This window comes from Sphaerodactylus townsendi, linkage group LG08, assembly GCF_021028975.2.
Source record: "Sphaerodactylus townsendi isolate TG3544 linkage group LG08, MPM_Stown_v2.3, whole genome shotgun sequence".
NCBI lineage: Eukaryota > Metazoa > Chordata > Lepidosauria > Squamata > Sphaerodactylidae > Sphaerodactylus > Sphaerodactylus townsendi.
Genome location: NC_059432.1, coordinates 105937505 through 105955196, shown reverse-complemented (window position 1 = coordinate 105955196; position 17692 = coordinate 105937505). Strand labels below are relative to the sequence as shown.

The following is a 17692-nucleotide window of genomic DNA, read 5'->3' as shown; positions in this document are numbered from 1 at the left end:
ATGGGGCTGTAATACCCACAACGCACCATTGTAATGAGTTGAATTACATTAGCCCGGGCCAGCCTAGCTTCCTTCCTCCAAAGATTCCAATGCTTCCCAGCTTCTCTAGCGAAATGTCAGATACTGCCACACTGTGGAATACATTATTGTATCAGACACAATGGCGACACACTGACTGAAACACCCACCGCAACAATTCCCAGGAGAGTGGGAGTTTTGCACGCTGTGCTGTAGAGAGTGTCTTAACCTACTGCATCTGTGTATGGTTCTCCAGTTGCACAGTGGCAGATAGGAAGGCGCTCCAAAGGGTGATCACTACTGCACAGAGGATTATCATAAGAACATAAGAACATAAGAACAAGCCAGCTGGATCAGACCAGAGTCCATCTAGTCCAGCTCTCTGCTACTCGCAGTGGCCCACCAGGTGCTCTTTCTTTGGGAGCTCACCTGCAGGAGGTGAAAGCAAGGGCCTTTCATGCGGCTGTTGCTCCCCGAAAGCTAACCTGGACTCGTTACAGAGCATTTGCAATCTCAGATCAAAGAGGATCAAGATTGGTAGCCATAGATCGACTTCTCCTCCGTAAATCTGTCCAAGCCCCTTTTAAAGTTATCCAGGTTAGTGGCCGTCACCATCTCCTGTGGCAGCATATTCCAAACACCAATCACACGTTGCGTGAAGAAGTGTTTCCTTTTATTAGTCCTAATTCTTCCCCCCAGCATTTTCAATGAAATGCCCCTGGTTCTAGTGCATTGTGAGAGGAAATTTCTCCCTGTCAACATTTTCAACCCCATGCATAATTTTATAGACTTCAATCATATCCCCCCTCAGACGTCTCCTCTCCTCTTATCGGCTGCCCTCTCCCCTCCTTGGAAGAACTCTATAATGCCCGAAGCCTAAAGAAAGCCCAAAATATTCTGAGAGACCCGTCTCATCCAGCACACTCTCTTTTTGAACTGTTGCCATCCGGCAGACGATACAGGTCTATCAAAACTAGGACAAAGAGGCTTAGAGACAGCTTTTACTCTAGAGCTGTGGCTATGCTGAACTCCGTGGCTTCGTGTTGATGTGTTTGGGGCTGTGTAGGGATGGGTGGAGGAAGGGGAAAGTGAGGATGGGGCATGAGCCTGAAATTGTATGCATCGAGGAATGCTGCTGTAAATTTCGTTGTGCGTGCACAATGACCATAAAATGCTTATGCTTAATGCTTTTGTGCTGCATCCGAACGAACGGAATCTTGCAAGGAGGTTCGCCCCATGTTTCAACCCAGCTGAAGACGCCTGACCTATCTGGATTGTTCAGGAGAAGAGTTTGGAGGTATACCCCACTTCTGTAAGGAGTCTCAAAGCAGCTTAAAAACTCCTTCCTGATGAAATCAAGGCATACCAATCTCAGAGAGAAGGTGTCCATGCTCATTAAACGAAGTGGATTCAATCCAGCATATTCTTCTGAACTGTCAATTCTAGTCTTCTCTACGTAGTATTTATATTACTCCGCTTCTTAAAACAAAACCTAGCCTACCTGCAACATACACAGTACCTTATTTACTAAAATGATCGGTCCCCTGAAATAACTCTCAAGGTGGCAACTTTCTTAGCATAAGTAATAAACAACAAATGTTACCAAAAACCTGAGCTTAGGTACTCATATAAGTTACAAATACACGGGCTTACGTGTGATTTAATAAAATGACAAACGTCAGCCGTTCCCTAATGTAAATGGACTTTAACTGTCTGACGTTAAACAATATGTCATATATTCGATGTTTTGTATATATAATATTTTATCTTGCTCACCAACAAATATGTCAATTCCTTTCACCCAGGGATACCCAGCCTATTATATTACAGCGCTCACAAATCCCATACACAGGAGAGCCTATATGCTGGCTAGATTTAACATCATGCCATCTCCGCTACATAGAGGAAGACTTAAAGGTCTTCCAAGCGATAAGAGGTTCTGTCCCTGTAGCATAGGACAGCTGGATTCCATCCCACACATTCTCCTGAACTGCTTATTATACCAAGAACTCCGATCCAGCCTGTTATCCCAAGCTATAGACCCTATGATTGATTATACTGAATCAGATAAAGTAGTTACGCTTTTAAATTGTCAGGATTTTCATTGTTGCCTTATAGTGGCAAAGTTTTTGTCAGAAGTTTGTAAACTGAATGTATGACAAACGCGACGTTTTTCACTATTCACTTTTTAACTGGAACTGTATTTTTATACTATCGTGTATATGCCAATAAAGGCTTATTGAACTGAATATAATATTTTATTACAACCTGGATATTAAGACTATTTTGTACTTATGTACAGAATTATTGTTTGTAGAGATTTTAACTTATGCCTAATAAAGGTTTTGCTGTGCCGTGCTGGAAAAACTCCTTCCCTTCCCTACAACGGAACGTTGTGAAGTACATGGGACTGAGAGTTTGCAGAGAACTTGGACTGGCCCAAGGTCACCCAACAGGCTTCATGTGAAGGAGCAAGGAAACAAATCCAGGTCGCCAGATAAGAGTGCACCGCTCATCTGGAGGAGTAGAGAATCGAACCTGGCTCTCACGATGAAGAGCCCACTGTTGCTGCTCTTAACGGCTACAACCCTGCTGGTGCAACAGGCTAGGAGCAGCAGTGGCGTAGGAGGTTAAGAGCTCGTGCATCAATCTGGAGGAACCGGGTTTGATTCCCCGCTCTGCCGCCTGAGCTGTGGAGGCTTATCTGGGGAATTCAGATTAGCCTGTGCACTCCCACTCACGCCAGATGGGTGACCTTGGGCTAGTCACAGCTTCTCAGAGCTCTCTCAGCCCCACCTACCCCACAGGGTGTTTGTCGTGAGGGGGGAAGGGAAAGGAGATTGTCAGCCCCTTTGAGTCTCCTGCAGGAGAGAAATGGGGGATATAAATCCAAACTCTTCTTCTTGTTGTTCATTCTGTTCTTGGTAGAATGGGTGTATATATTATGTGTCATGTTTGGGCGGGACTAGCGTGTGTAGAGGAAGCATGAAACTGCCGTAAACCAGAGTAAGACCACGTATTCACTGTTTTCCAGGAGAAGGCAGCTCCCCAAGGATTCCAGAAGGATCTACCACGGCCGATTGTTTGAACTGGAGATGCCAGGCCTGGAGCCAGATACCTTTTGCATGCAAAACACAACCTCACTCCACAACTATGCCTCTTCAGTTATTATTCAAGAGGAGCGACATTATGCAAAACTTCATCCTGCATATTCATACAGGTTGCAGAAGTCAGCTGTTCTCGCCAAAAACTACAGCATGCACGACACGATTAACCCTGTAGAACAGGAGACGGGTTGCGTGGAGTGAATCCGGAATGTGTCTACAAGACCTCGGGGCAAAAGGAGTAGATCTCGCATCCCTCACTGGGCCGCCAACAAAGAGGGAGGCTGCCACTAACTCCAAATGTTTTGAGCACCGTGAACAGGCATATCTAGGGAAAATGTAGCCTGGTGCAGAGCTGCTTCCCATCGCCTTCAGAGAGTGGGTTATTCTCGAATTAATGCACCTACCAAAACAACTTTGACTTCAATAAAGGTACAAAAAAAAGTTGTTTGGTCGTGGTGGGGGAGGGTGGTCACCGCATATTAAGAGGGTGATCAGGGAATTCCGAATTTTGCACCAGGCTACGGCGTTTCCCTAGATCATCGTGTAGGAAAGTGACCTTCCAGATCTCCAGGGCTATGGGACTACAATTCCCATCAGCCTTTGCCAGCATGGCCAATTGGCAGGGGCTGATGGGAATTGTAGTCCATAACATCTGGAGTGCCAAAGGTTCGCCACCACTGCCCTAGATATGCCTGTTCACGGTGCTGAAAAAACATTATCGGCTAGTGGTAAGCCTCCCTTGTTGGCGGCCCAGTGAGGGATGCGGGATCTATGGACCCGGGGACCCCGGTGTATGGACCCGGGGAGGAGGGGGGTGGGGGTGATTTTCTGCCCCACCCCCACGACTAAATGGCTGCAGTCCAGGGATATTTGACCCCATATGTCCCCCTGGGCGGCACACCCCTGCCACAGTGGTTTTAAGGCTTCCACAGAAAAAGAGCAACACATTTAAAGAAGCTACCAACTTGGGCCTTCTTGAAGAAGAACCGGTTTTTACACCGTGCCTTTATCTACGTTTCAGGAGTTCCAAAGCAGTTTACAAACTCCTTTCCCTTCTTCTCCCCATAGCAGATCCCTTGTGAGGTAGGTGGGGGCTTAGAGAGTTCTGAGAGAACCGAGACTGGCCCAAGGTCACCGGCAGATTCGTGGGGAGGAACAGACAAGCGAGTTCTCCAACTTAAGAGTCCACCACTCTTAACCACTCTGCACCATGCTGGAGACGTCGCTGGTTTCAAATTCATTCACAAAAGCGCTTCCCAATATTTATTGTGTGGTAGAATTGGCAGCACCAAGAAGCCTACCTTTTTAGTCCATCGTTTAACCCCGTTATATCCTTTGGTTACCAGCTGTCTATGAAAAAAGCTGTTGAAGAAATGAACCTGTGGAGACAAGGCAAGAAGAGAGTTTACCGATCAAACAAGACAGAAAGTGACTCAAGCACGCATTCAGGGTCTTCAGGACTGAGAAACGTCCGAAAGGAATGCCCGCATTAGAGTCAGGTGACAATTTTATTGCAACTTTTGCTTCCCCACCCCTCAACATTGTCCCACTCCCACTCCCCACCCCTCAATACTCCCACTCCCCACCCCTCAACACTCCCCACTCCCCAACACTCCCCACCCCTCAACACTCCCCACCTCAACATCGTCATTCCACCCTCCCTCCCCGAAAAAGCTCAGAGGGGTGAACACTGTCCCCCTCCCTTCCATTTTATCCTTGCAGTGAGCAGCTTAGTCAGACAAATGGTTAGTCAGCAAATCTCATGAGTTAGTGGAGTTTCAACCCAGGTTGCTGGCGGTCCTAAGTCCAACATGCTGAACTCTCCAGTACGCTAGTTCTGCATTTTGGCAGACATGCCTAGATGAATCCAAGTACACAGAGAGAGAACTATAAGCAGTGGAGCCAACCAGTGACCAAGCGCAAGAGGTCAGCTGCCTTTCTTTCGGAAGATCAAGGCTACTTGCTACAGTACGCTGAGACACTGAGTCAATCTCACGCTTTTAACGGAAGAGAAACCCAGTCCCAATTAAAATGTAATGCCTTGTTATCTTATTATCGAGCAGCAGTGGCGTAGTGGTTAAGAGCAGGTGCATTCTAATCTGGAGGAACCGAAGTTTATTCCCGGCTTCTGAAGTCAGCTTTGGGGCAGGCTGACATCTGGAGAATTCAGATTAGCCTGTGCACTCCCATTATCATCACGCCCAGCTGGAGGTGACCTTGGGCTAGTCACAGCCGGGAGTTTCTCAGCCCCACCCACCTCACAGGGTGTTTGTTGTGAGGGTGGAAGGGCAAGGAGATTGTAAACCCCTTTGAGTCTCATCACAGGAGAGAAAGGGGGGATATAAATCCAAACTCTTCTTCCTCTTCTTTGTGCTATGCAAGTATATGCTTGAGGAGGGGTTCAGAGGGAGATGGAATCCTACAGTTGGAAGGGGCCATACTGGCTATGTAGTACAACCACCACCACCCCCTCCCCTCAAGGCAGGGTCAGCCTGAAGCATCCCTGATAAGTGTTTGTCCAGCTGATGCTTAAATACTGCCAGTGAGGGTGAGCTAACAACCCTCCTCGACAGCCAGCAAGGCCCCTGGCCAGCACAAGCCCCTGAGAGGTCTGGGTTTTGAGTGTGTGGGGTGGGCTTTCCAAATTGTTACCCCCTCCCATGATTCCACAAGAGTTCCCCAGCTTGTTGTTCATAGGATTCTCACCCACACAGCCCGCCGAGCGAGGCTAACAACAGTGGTCTGCTGGAGTAGGATCTCGTTCATAAAAGTCAATACTGCAATGACCGTTTATGGCACCCGAGGCCAAAGACCAAACAGATGGTCCTGTTTGCTTAGTGCAGGGGTCTGCAACCTGTGGCTCTCCAGATGTTAATGGATTACAATTCCCATCAGCCCCTGCCAGCATGGCCAACTGGACTGCTGGGAATTGTAGTCCATGAACATCTGGAGAGCCACAGGTTGCAGACCCCTGCCCTAGTGCAAGGAAAAGGCCACCAGCTAGTGCCACAAACCCACCAGAGATGTGGGAAGAAGAACATAAGAACATGAAGAACATGAAGAACATGAAGAACATGAAGAAGAAGAACATGAAGAAGAAGAAGAAGAAGAAGAGGAGGAGGAGAGTGAGGAGGAGGAGGAGGAGGAGTTTGGATTTATATCCCCCCTTTCTCTCCTGTAGGAGACTCAAAGGGGCTTACAATCTCCTTGCCCTTCCCCCCTCCACAACAACAAACACCCTGTGAGGTAGGTGGGGCTGAGAGAGCTCCAAGAAGCTGTGACTAGCCCAAGGTCACCCAGCTGGCGTGTGTGGGAGTGCACAGGCTAATCTGAATTCCCCACATAAGCCTCCACACCTCAGGCGGCAGAGCTGGGAATCAAACCCGGTTCCTCCAGATTAGATACACGAGCTCTTAACCTCCTATGCCACTGCTGCTCCTTACATGTGAGGAGTGCTTTACATGTGAGTTGATGGAAGACTGTCTAACACACTCATGCGAGATCAGCCATGAGCATCTGGAGCTGTGAATCAGTAACAAGGTGATCAAGGTTGCATGTGAGGGTCCAAGAAACCAAGAACAAGAGTTTGGATTTCGACCCCCCCCCCTTTTCTCTCCTGTAAGGAGACTCAAGGTGGCTTACAAACTCCTTCCCCTTCCTCTCCCCACAACAGACCCCTTGTGAGGTAGGTGGGGCTGAGAGGAGTCCTGATAAGACTGTGACCTGTCCAAGGTCACTCCAGCAGGGAATGTAGGAGTGCGGAGACACATCTGGTTCACCAGATAAGCCTCTGCCACTCAGGCGGAGGAGTGGGGAATCAGACCCCGTTCTCCAGATTAGAATCCACCTGCTCTTGACCACTATGCCGAACAGTCACATTTCCAAATTCAAAGTGTTAACCCGAAATGGTGGTGGGGGGGGGGGAGTTTCTGTCCCTTTTAGTTGGGAAATTAATGAAAGCAGACCTTTGGCTTAGCAAGGGGACGGGCAGGATAGGAACTTTGTTGCCAACTTGAGAGTTGCTCAAGCAAGAAATCCGCAGGAGAGCAAATAAAGTTTGTCCATTTTATTAAAGAGAAACACCAAACAAGTTGTGGAGGATTATTAGCCTGTGCACTCCCACTCACGCCAGCTGGGTGGACCTTTTGGGCGTCACTGAGAGCTCTCTCAGCCCCACCCACCTCACAGGGTGTTTGTTGTGAGGGGGGAAGGGCAAGGAGATTGTCAGCCCCTTTGAGTCTCCTACAGGAGAGAAAGGGGGGATATAAATCCAAACTCATCTTCTACAAGCACACAATAAACACAGCAGCAGAACACACACACACACAGTCCTAAACTGTATACAGAGTTGAGGGGATAGATTGGGGATAGAGGAATCTGTGGAGGAAGGGTTACTCAACCTGTTCCTGGAGGCGGAGGCCAGGAAAGCAGAGTGCCCGTGCCCACACTGAGCTCCAAGAAGGAGAGGGAGAAAGCAGATGGCAAGCAGCACAACTGAACCCAAAGGCAGACTCAGAAGTCCTGGGCCTTGGGTGTTGGGCAAGGGGCTAATTTATACTGAAGGTTGGGCCCTCTGGTGGTGCAAAGAGACCCTTAACCTCCCAAGACAAAGAGAAACCTTGCCTTTGCAGGAAAAGACAAAACAGAGACATAAAACTTAAGTTCTGGGACATTAAACTAATGGGTTGAGCACTTGGCTTAAGTGGCTAAGCGGGGAGCGCCCAAAAAGGGGGTAGGCTGCTGATTAAATTACAGCTGACAATGTAAATGAGGCAGGTCTTTGGAGAGAGGAAGAAATCAGGATTAGAGCTGAGCTGACAGGAAACAGCTTGGAGCAAATATATTAGCAGGTTCTTTGTCTTCAGTAAGGTCAAAAGGCCAAGGCTGGAGATGGGAATGCTTTCCACAGCAGAAGGCCCGGTTTCACCTTAATCCCTTCAGGAAGTGTGTGAGCCGGGTATTTTGCAAAGCAGATATGGGCAAGGGCAAGATGAGGCAAGGTTTTCTGTCCCTGTGGATGCATCAGCCGGCTCAGAGAATAGGCTCAGCACTGCTGGGCACCCCAAGAGTTGGCAGGAAGGACAGAGCTGGAAAACCCACCACGGGTCGATCTGGTAACAAAAGGACTTCCTTCCACAAACACCAAACAAGAAGCGAAATCTTGCACGGACACTGCGGCCCCTTTTATCCCCAGCAAGGAAAACGTTAAAACTCTTGATTCTGTATTCCCCAAGAATAAAATTTGCCGGGGCCAGGGGAAGAGGGCAAGTCAGATCTGATTAATGTATTGTCGGTTAGTTTTCACGTCTAGACATTGTTGGCTTTGGTTTAGCATCGCATTCTAGTGGCCAGCTTGCTTGCATCTGTGGCTGGCATCCTCTGGATCCTTCAGATCCTCTGAAGATGCCAGCCACAGATGCAGGCGAAACGTCATGAGAGAATGCTGCTAGAACACGGCCATACAGCCCAGAAACCACACAGCACCCCAGATCTGATTACTTTGTCAAAGCATGATGAGTTATTAGCTGTAATGGGCAGTTTAAGAGCATTATCCCAGAAAGCTTTAGCCAAGAAGCTTGGTTTGAACACCGGCATTTAACAGCAGGCACAAATACAGTACATTTAATTGTGGTGGGACAGTTCTCCTGGGACGAGGGCATCAACTCAGATTTTATGTACACAAGCTGATGGTTAGAAAACCAACAAAAAATCAGATAGCGGGGCTGGCTGCTTGAAAACTAAGCCATCCAACATGACCACTGACCTTTTCAAATGAAAGGCTTCCAGTATCAAACATTTGTTTTACATTTATGAAAATACTTATATCTCACTTTACCCTGTAGTTCAAAGAGGCTTACAAAACCAGATAAACATGTTTTGGTTTAAGAACCAAAAATAAAATAGCAAACCCCCTCCCTCAGAAGATAACTGCCATTTCAAACTCCCTCAAAAGTCTTTGAAAATAAGCAGGAGTTACAGTGCTCCTGAAGATCTCCAAGGAGGGCCAATAAGGGAGCCCGTTCCATAGGGCAGAGTCACAATGCAAAAGGCCTGGGCAGTGGTCGATACCAATGGGGCCACCTGAAGTGGTGGGATAGCAGACAGGTGGCTGACTGAGGACTATAGTAGGTGCCCAGAGGTGTATGGAAGGAGGCGGTCCTGCAAATATGTGAATCGCAGACTGGGAGGGGCTTTAAAGGTCATACCAGCTTAAGGCTCTTGAGCTTTTTCACTGAAAAACTGTGCCATAACAGAGAGTACCTGGATCAGCCCTTGCTCTCTACCACATTGGCCTGTTTGCTATCATAAACTGAGTCAATGCACTGTTCCTTCTATGGTGGCACCGGTGGCTCATGTCTGTGGCTCACGTCTTGAATGCGCAAAGGAAGCTGGGCTGATCCATAAGGAAGCATTTGAGGCTAAGAGGAAGAAGAGTTTGGATGTATACCCCCATCCTTTCTCTCCTGTGATGAGACTCAAAGGGGTTTACAATCTCCTTTCCCTTCCCCCCTCCCCCCACCACAAACACCCTGTGAGGTAGGTGGGGCTGAGAGAGCACCGAAGAGCTGTGACTAGCCCAAGGTCACCCAGTTGGCCTGTGTTGGAGTGCACAGGCTAATTAAATCCTCAGATAAGCCTCCAAAGCTCAAGTGGCAGAGCAGGGAATCAAACCTGGTTCTCCAGATTAGAGTGCACCTGCTCTTAACCACTAAGCGAGAACATACTGCCTCGGGTGATATACATGTATTTTCAATGAAGGCAAATATCACACTCAGATGAACAAGGGACCCACAACATTGTTATTTGTACTCTACAAGACAGCTGATATGTAAAAGGAATGAATGACCAGCATAGTGTAATATGCTAGGAATCGGCTCTGCGCATTTGCAAAAAGTGGAAAACTTTTTTCATATCAACTTTCTTCATTCTATCAAGTCAGATTTTTACACCACTTCTCCCTAATCCATCCAGGCCGATTTGTGTATTTAAAAAGTGCTTACTTTTTCAGGAACGGCGTCCATTATTAGCTCGCCGTACATGTTGATGATCTGAAATTGTTCAGGCAAGAATATGTTATCGGAGAAACATCACAAGAAAGGTTCAGTAGGCAGCTCACAACAGTCGCTCATTAGCTCTGCCGTGCCAAAGAGGGTATTTGTACCTGGGTTTCAACTGAGACCAACCACTATATCATGCTAGCTCCAACTATTCATAAGCAGGGTAGTTATAACCTCAGCCAATTTTAGATTGACCTTTCTCCACAAAAAGGTTTCAGGAGATCTGTGAATTAATCCGCCACGTTTTCCTGGACCTTCTTTGTGTTGGAATGTTCTGTTGGGGCCCCCCCGCCCTTTCCATTCTCTCTTAGCATTAAAGAATTTTATTTAAGCGCCGCCTTCATCAAAAACCATTATTCTCTGCACTGTTGAACACAGAACTGTGATAAAAGAGCATTTATATCGCCTCTAATGGCTACCACAAGACTTGCCTTTTTCTGCAGTTGCACCCACTATTCTCTTTCTTGTTCAGTGCTGCCACGGGAGGAGGAGGAGGAGGAGGAAGTAGAAGAAGTAGAAGAAGAAGAAGTAGAAGAAGAAGAAGAAGAAGTAGAAGAAGAAGAGGAGGAGGAGGAGGAGGAGGAGGAGGAGGAAGAAGAGGAGGAGGAGGAGGAAGAGGAGTTTGGATTTATATCCCCCCTTTCCCTCCTGTAGGAGACTCAAAGGGGCTGACAATCTTCTTGCCTTTCCCCCCTCACAACAAACACCCTGTGAGGTGGGTGGGGCTGAGAGAGCTCCGAGAAGCTGTGACTAGCCCAAGGTCACCCAGCTGGTGTGTGTGGGAGTGTACAGGCTAATCTGAATTCCCCAGATAAGCCTCCGCAGCTCAGGCCGCAGAGCTGGGAATCAAACCTGGTTCCTCCGGATTAGATACACGAGCTCTTAACCTCCTACGCCACTGCTGCTGGCGGGCACAACTGTAGAAAAAGGCAAGTCTTGCTGATAGCCATTAGAGGCAATACAAATGCTCTTTTGCCACCATTCTATGCTTAACAGGGCCCAAAACAATGGTTTTGACGAAGGAGGCCCTTAAATTAGGTTCTGTAATGCTAAAAAAGAATCTGGACTTTTTAAAACGTGGAAGCACGCTGCTTTAACTTCTGTTGAAGAACGCAGAAACCGCACTTAGATCTTCTGCTAGAAACAAGTATGGCAGGAACCGAATAAACCAAGTGCTTTAGCAGATGGTACCCTCGCTAGCACCCTGATCTGGACGGGTCAGGCTAGTCCAGGGGTCTGCAACCTGCGGCTCTCCAGATGTTCATGAACTAAAATTCCCATCAGCCCCTGTCAGCATGGCCAATTGGCATGCTGATGGGAATTGTAGTTCATTAATATCTGGAGAGCCGAAGGTTGCAGGCCCCTGGGCTAGCCTGATCTTTTCAGAATTAGCAGAAATTACATCCTCCTTTCTGCCAGAAGGATACAAAGTCTGGATCTAACCTCCCAGTGTGTAGCAGTTTGCATATTTTGTCGAAGGCTTTCACCGTCGGAATCACTAGGATGTTGTGGGTTTTCTGGGTTGTATGTCCGTGTTCTACTGGAACCCGGCCATACAACCCGGAAAACCCACCACATCCTAATTTACGTGTAACTGCTGGAATCCCGGAGATAAAGACAAGTTGATATAACAGGAGATGTTTGCTCAAACACTGTAGGATTTAAATATCATTTCCTTAAGTACGCACACCAAGCTCACATCTCCTGAGAATTTCACTTCTCATTTCTAGAAACAGACGCAAGCCCCCCGTAATGCAGCAGATGAACATAATAAAGACGTTATAATTATCGCTTTGCAGTTTTGTCTTGTTTCACTTTTTTGCGATTGGCTTCGTATTTGCGGGTTTCATTCTCTCATTCTGTTGAGCAAAAAATGTTGACACAGTAGGGCTTAATCCTAATAGGATTACATTTCAGTTCTAAGACTTTGATCTTCACTCTCTCATTTCTCCATGTAGTTAAAAATGGATCCCATTGGGTTCGGATCAAGCCATTTTCTCACACTGCGACCACAGAAGTGATCTGGACTGCGAAATAAAATTTATTTATTTATTTATTTATTGTTTCAATTTATAAACCGCCCCATCCCCTGGGGGCCCTGGGCGGTGAACAACATTCACATATACAATTAATTAAATCGATAACAACAATATAATACTAAAATCCATTAAAAGCTACTTAAAAACAGCGGTTAGCATCATAATAGGTGCCCTATTATGGCCAATTCAATTAAGATCACCCCAGTAAAAAGAAAAGGGAGGGGTCAGGTTCCTCTCTGGGAGGATAATAGGTGGTAAAGTGCAACAGATGGTATGTGCAAGAAGATGCAGGGGGGGAAGGAGAGGGGGAGGAAGAAGCGGGGCTTCACTCAGCCACTGGACACTCCAGCAAGCGTCTCGTGGAACAACCTCGGTCTTACAGGCCCTGCGGAATTCATCAAGGTCCTCAAGCAGGGCCCGGACAGCTGGAGGAAGAGTGTTCCACTCAGGCTGGGGCCAGGGTCAGCAGCGTCCTGGCCCGTGTGGAGGCCAGCCGCTATCATCGAGGGGCCAGGGAATCCGCTAGTAAATTGGCCGGTTCTGCTGATCGCAGAGGCCGCAGTAGGGCATATGGGGTAATGCGGTCTCAGATACGAGGGTGGCCCCAGGTCAGCGTAAGGCGCTTAAAGGTTAAAACCCACACCTTGAAGATGATTCGAATTCCACTGGAAGCCAGTGCAGCTGGCGAGCACAGGTTGGAATATGATCACAGAAGGCTTCCCCTGTGAGCAAACGCCGCTGCATGCGTTGACCAGTTTCAGTTTCCGAATCAGGCGCAAGGGGAGGCCCGCGTAGAGCGAAAGTTAAGCACCAGTCAAGCCCTGGAGGTGACCGCTGCATGTATCACAGTGGCCAGGTCTGCCTGAGAGAGTGAAGGGGCCAGCCGCCGGGCCTGCCGAAGATGGAAAATGCAGTCTCGGGTTACAAGGGCCACCTGGCCCCCCCATTGAAAGAGATCGAATCCAGGTGGACCCCCCAGACTGCGGACAGAGGGGGCCGGCGCCAAAATGGTCTCCCCTCCCACTCCGGCTGCTTGAAATCCCCTGCCTCCCCCCTGCGGCTCCAGCCAAAGGATCTCCTCGGCTCTCGATGGATTCAGTTTCAGCCTGCTCTGCTGTAACCAACCAGCCGCAATCAGCTTCCAAACAATGCTGTAGAGCTGCAGGGCCGGACAGCTCCCTCCATCAACAGAATGAGCTGAGTGTCATCAGCCTGCATTCGGTGACAAAATCAGCCCAAAGCTCCGCACTTCCAGCTGAGCAAGTGGTCGCATATAGATGTTAAATAATAGCGGGACAGTGCAGGCCCTGAGGCAATCCCCACATTGAAGTGGGCACCTCCGAGAGGCTTCGGTCCCCGCACTACAACTTGCTGGCAACGGGTCCCGAGAAACGAGGCAATCCATTGAAGGACAGTGCGCCAGTGATCCCGGAAACGCCAGGCGGTGGGGTCAAAAGGTCGTGGATCGACCACATCAAACGCCCAAGTGTAAGATCTAACAAAACCAGCAGCGCCGATCCGCCTTCTGGTCAAGCCGCATACGGAGCTGGTATCTGTGGACGGGCGACGAACCGGGGCTCTCCTCGGCCACTCGTGCTCCAGCACGGAAGCCGGACTGGAAGTAGGGTCAAAGGCACGATGCAAGTCATCCAGGAAGCTCCTGAAGCTGCTCCAACACCACTTCTCTCAATTACCTTCCCCAGAAACGAAAAGATTCGAGACGGGCGGTAATTGGCCAGATCCCCTGGATCTAACGATGGTCTTTTCAAGAGTATGGACCACTGCCTCCTTCAACCCATCCGAAAACTCCTTGCCTGGCAAGGGAGCTATGGCTGATGATATTCAACAGATGGGGGGTCGTAGCTTCGCTCGGCAGGTTTTAATAAGCCAGGAGGCACGGATCCAGAGGGCAAGGTAGTAGTGTCTAACAGTGTTGCCAGTGGCCCCTGTCAACAGCTACCTCATAGAGCAGGGAGAACTGGGCCAAACAAGGGCCGAAGACGGCAAGGGAGCCTCCAGTTCACTCATTGTAGTCAAAGTGGAGGGAAGATCCTGGCGGAGCCGACGGCAGATTTTTTTGTCTGCAAAGAAGCCTCATAAATGCCTTCACAGCTAATAGCCAATTGATGATTTTACAGAGCTCTTCCGATAAGGGGAGGTCAGGGACCGAATTATACCGAAACAATTGTGCTGGGCGTGAGCCAGCAGATGCGCAGAGAGGAGGAGAAGGAAGTTCTTCGCCCTTCGCCGCCATCTCCATAGGCTTTCATAAGCGCCCTATAAGATGCCTGGCATGTTCGCGCCGCTCTATCACGAGATTTCCTCCACACTCCGCTTCAAGCCGCCTGGAGTGCCCGGTTTCATGTGGGCATGGAGCTCCTCCGGTGATACCATGGAGCCTCTAACACGGGACGCAGAGGGCCGGGCAACAACATCGTGATGGCATCGGCGCCGGGAATACCAGTCATCCCACCTCGCTCATCGAGTGTGCCGGGCAGGGGCAGGATCCCGCAGAGCATTCAGGAAGCCAAGTGGATCCATAAGTCTCCGCTGGCGTGGCATAAATCAGCCTCGTCGCCTAGACGGGAGCTGCTGCTGGTGGTCCACCAACCTCGCTTCAGGGCGTAATGGTCGACCATGGGCACTCTATCGGACAGAGTGACACGCACCATATCAATCCCTAGCCCGAAGACCACCCAGCCTGTGACCGGGTTTATGGGTGGGGCCAGAATTTACTAAGGAGAGGCTCCAGTGTCGCCATGGATGACACTCAGGTCCCAAGAAAGCAGCTGCACATCGAGGCGGTGCTCGAGCATGGACATTGAAGTCAGCTCCAAGACTATAAAGTCTAGGGTACCGCAATGCCCAGTTCTGCCACCACCTCCAGCAGTCCGCAGAAGGCTGTTCTCCCCGCGCTTTGCCAGGCTTAACCGGGTACACCAGGAGAACAGCCAACCCTCTCCAAGGCCAACCACTCAAAACCCAATACATATCCATGCCAGAGAGATCTCCGACTGGGCAGCCCTGAAAGGGATAGGAATCATCGGATGAACATTGTTAACCCCACCGCCCCGGCCTCGGGTTCGCGAGGGATCCGGTGGAGGCATCGCTGAACCTGGGCTGACCTCTGCCCAAGGCGACGGTCTCACCTTCACAAGACTCCAGGTCTCGGTGACACAAGCCAGGTCCATCTGCTGGCCTCCGAGAAAATCTCGGAGTATAGCGGTTTTATTATTAATGGACCTGGCATTTATCAACACCAGGGACGAAGCGGAGTATTCCTGGACCCTGCCATCCTCGTTCTTCGAGATAGGTCGGAGGTCAGAAGGCGAACGAGCATTCCCATATCTCGTCCGCCTTCTATAATCTGGCCACCGCCTACCGCTATATTTACCCCGCCCCATTACCACCGGGATTCCCAGTCCCAAAGCAGGCGCCCCCATTTCCTACTAATCTCCCTCCCTCTAAGCAGCCCGACAAACTCCCACAAAAATGGGTCCAGTCTCACTAATACTAACTAACTAACTTGAATCACGTAACCAGCGCCACCAGCAGTCACCCAATGATTTTACTCGGTTTAAATTTTTACCCCAATTTAGGTAACCCAAAAAGGAATTAAAAAGCACTTGGGTAGGCTGGGCTGCAACCCTAGCCGTTTTAGAACTGCCAACTGCAAGCCTTGATAAATCCCGTGCCAGGTTGCCCTAGCACAGTGATGGCGAACCTTTTTGAGACCGAGTGCCCAAATTGCAACCCAAACCCCACTTATTTATCGCAAAGGGCCAACCCGGCAATTTAACCTGAATGCTGAGGTTTTAGTTTAGAAAAAACTGGTTGGCTCCCTCTTCCTACACCCCACCCGCTTGAGCAGGGGCCAGCCTGCTCTAGCCTCCAGCAAGTCCCGCGCACACCGCTCTGTGCCCTCCTCTCTAGCATCTCTGGCCTCCCTCTGCGCCCCCCCCCCAGGCAGCAGCCACCCGGAGCACAGGCACCAGGCCCGCCAGCCAAGTCCTCCCTGCTCACTGTGGTGTGCGCACATCATGCTCAGAGGCCCAGTGTGTGTGTGGGGGGGGGGGTGATTTTTCGCCCCCCACATGATGAACTCTGTGTGTGTGTGCCCACAGAGAGGGCTCCGAGTGCCACCTCTGGCACCCGTGCCATAGGTTCGCCATCGCTGCCTTAGCACCTAGAAAGGTGCAGGAGATGGTGTAAGGCTTTTTCCAGGATTGCCCCCAGGCACTGGAATAGCCTTCCTTTGAGGATTCAGCATGCACCTACCTTTTATGGGTTTAGGTGCACGGCGAAGACCTACCTCTTCACCCAGGCATTTGGTTATACTCCTGGAAACTCCCTCTACATCTGCTGGTCGGGAGGATGTTATTTTAATGTGATTTTTATTGCTGTTTTGTTACACTTTATTAGAACATAAGAAAGAGCCTGCTGGATCAGACCAGAGTCCATCTAGTCCAGCACTCTGCTACTCACAGTGGCCCACCAGGTGCCTTTGGGAGCTCACGTGCAGGATGTGAAAGCAATGGCCTTCTGCTGCTGCTGCTCCCGAGCACCTGGTCTGCTAAGGCATTTGCAATCTGAGATCAAGGAGGATCAAGATTGGGAGCCATAGATCGATTTCTCCTGCATAAATCTGTCCAAGCCCCTTTTAAAGCTATCCAGGTTAGTGGCCATCACCACCTCCTGTGGCAGCATATTCCAAACACCAATCACACGTTGTGTGAAGAAATGTTTCCTTTTATTAGTCCTAATTCTTCCCCCAGAATGATGTTTTCATTGTTTTATTGTTACTTTATATATTGTCGAAGGCTTTCACGGCTGGAATCACTTGGGTGCTGTGTGGTTTCCGGGCTGTATGGCCATGTTCTAGCAGCATTCTCCCCTGACCTCTGAAGATGCCAGCCACAGATGCAAGCGAAACGTCAGGAGAGAATGCTGCTACAACACGGCCATACAGCCCGGAAACCACACAGCACCCAAATTTTATATATTGTTATTTTATTGTTATTCATGATGTTTTTATTGTGGGGTTTTATTGGGTTTTTTTTTTTACCTTTGTTAAGACACCCAGATGGGCTAGCATCAGGCGGGGTGTAAATATCATCAATAAATGGCAACGTTTAAAACCTAGCCTAAAATGACGGCAGGAAAAACCCACTAATTGCATATCCAATGCAAGAAAGGAAATTGGGTGGGAAAAATGGAAAAATACAGGAGAGTGAGGCCGAATCGCAGCCATATGCCTGATAGAACATCTCTGTCTTACAGGCCATGTAGAACAGCCTCAGATCCCTGGTCTCGCTAGACAAGTGGGGACCAGGCAGCAGTGGGATTCAAATAATTTAACTAGTTGTTTACAAGCACCATATTAACAACCGGTTCTGCCGAAGTGGTGCAAACCGGCTGAATCCCACCACTGGGAACAGGGTAGAAAAGGAAAACCCCGCCTCTCTCTGGC

At 49.2% G+C, this 17692-nt stretch overlaps 1 protein-coding gene across 1 annotated transcript in view; it reads right to left on the bottom strand.

Moving 5' to 3' along the window:
* The window catches only part of SENP5 (SUMO specific peptidase 5), a 61553-nt gene that overhangs the window by 14447 nt on the left and 29414 nt on the right, over positions 1-17692 (bottom strand). The window contains exons 5-6 of the mRNA XM_048506172.1: positions 10127-10174; positions 4427-4504 (exon numbers count right to left, since the gene is read on the bottom strand). Coding sequence (XP_048362129.1) covers positions 4427-4504; positions 10127-10174 — 126 coding nt within the window. The remainder of the gene's footprint in view (positions 1-4426; positions 4505-10126; positions 10175-17692) is intronic.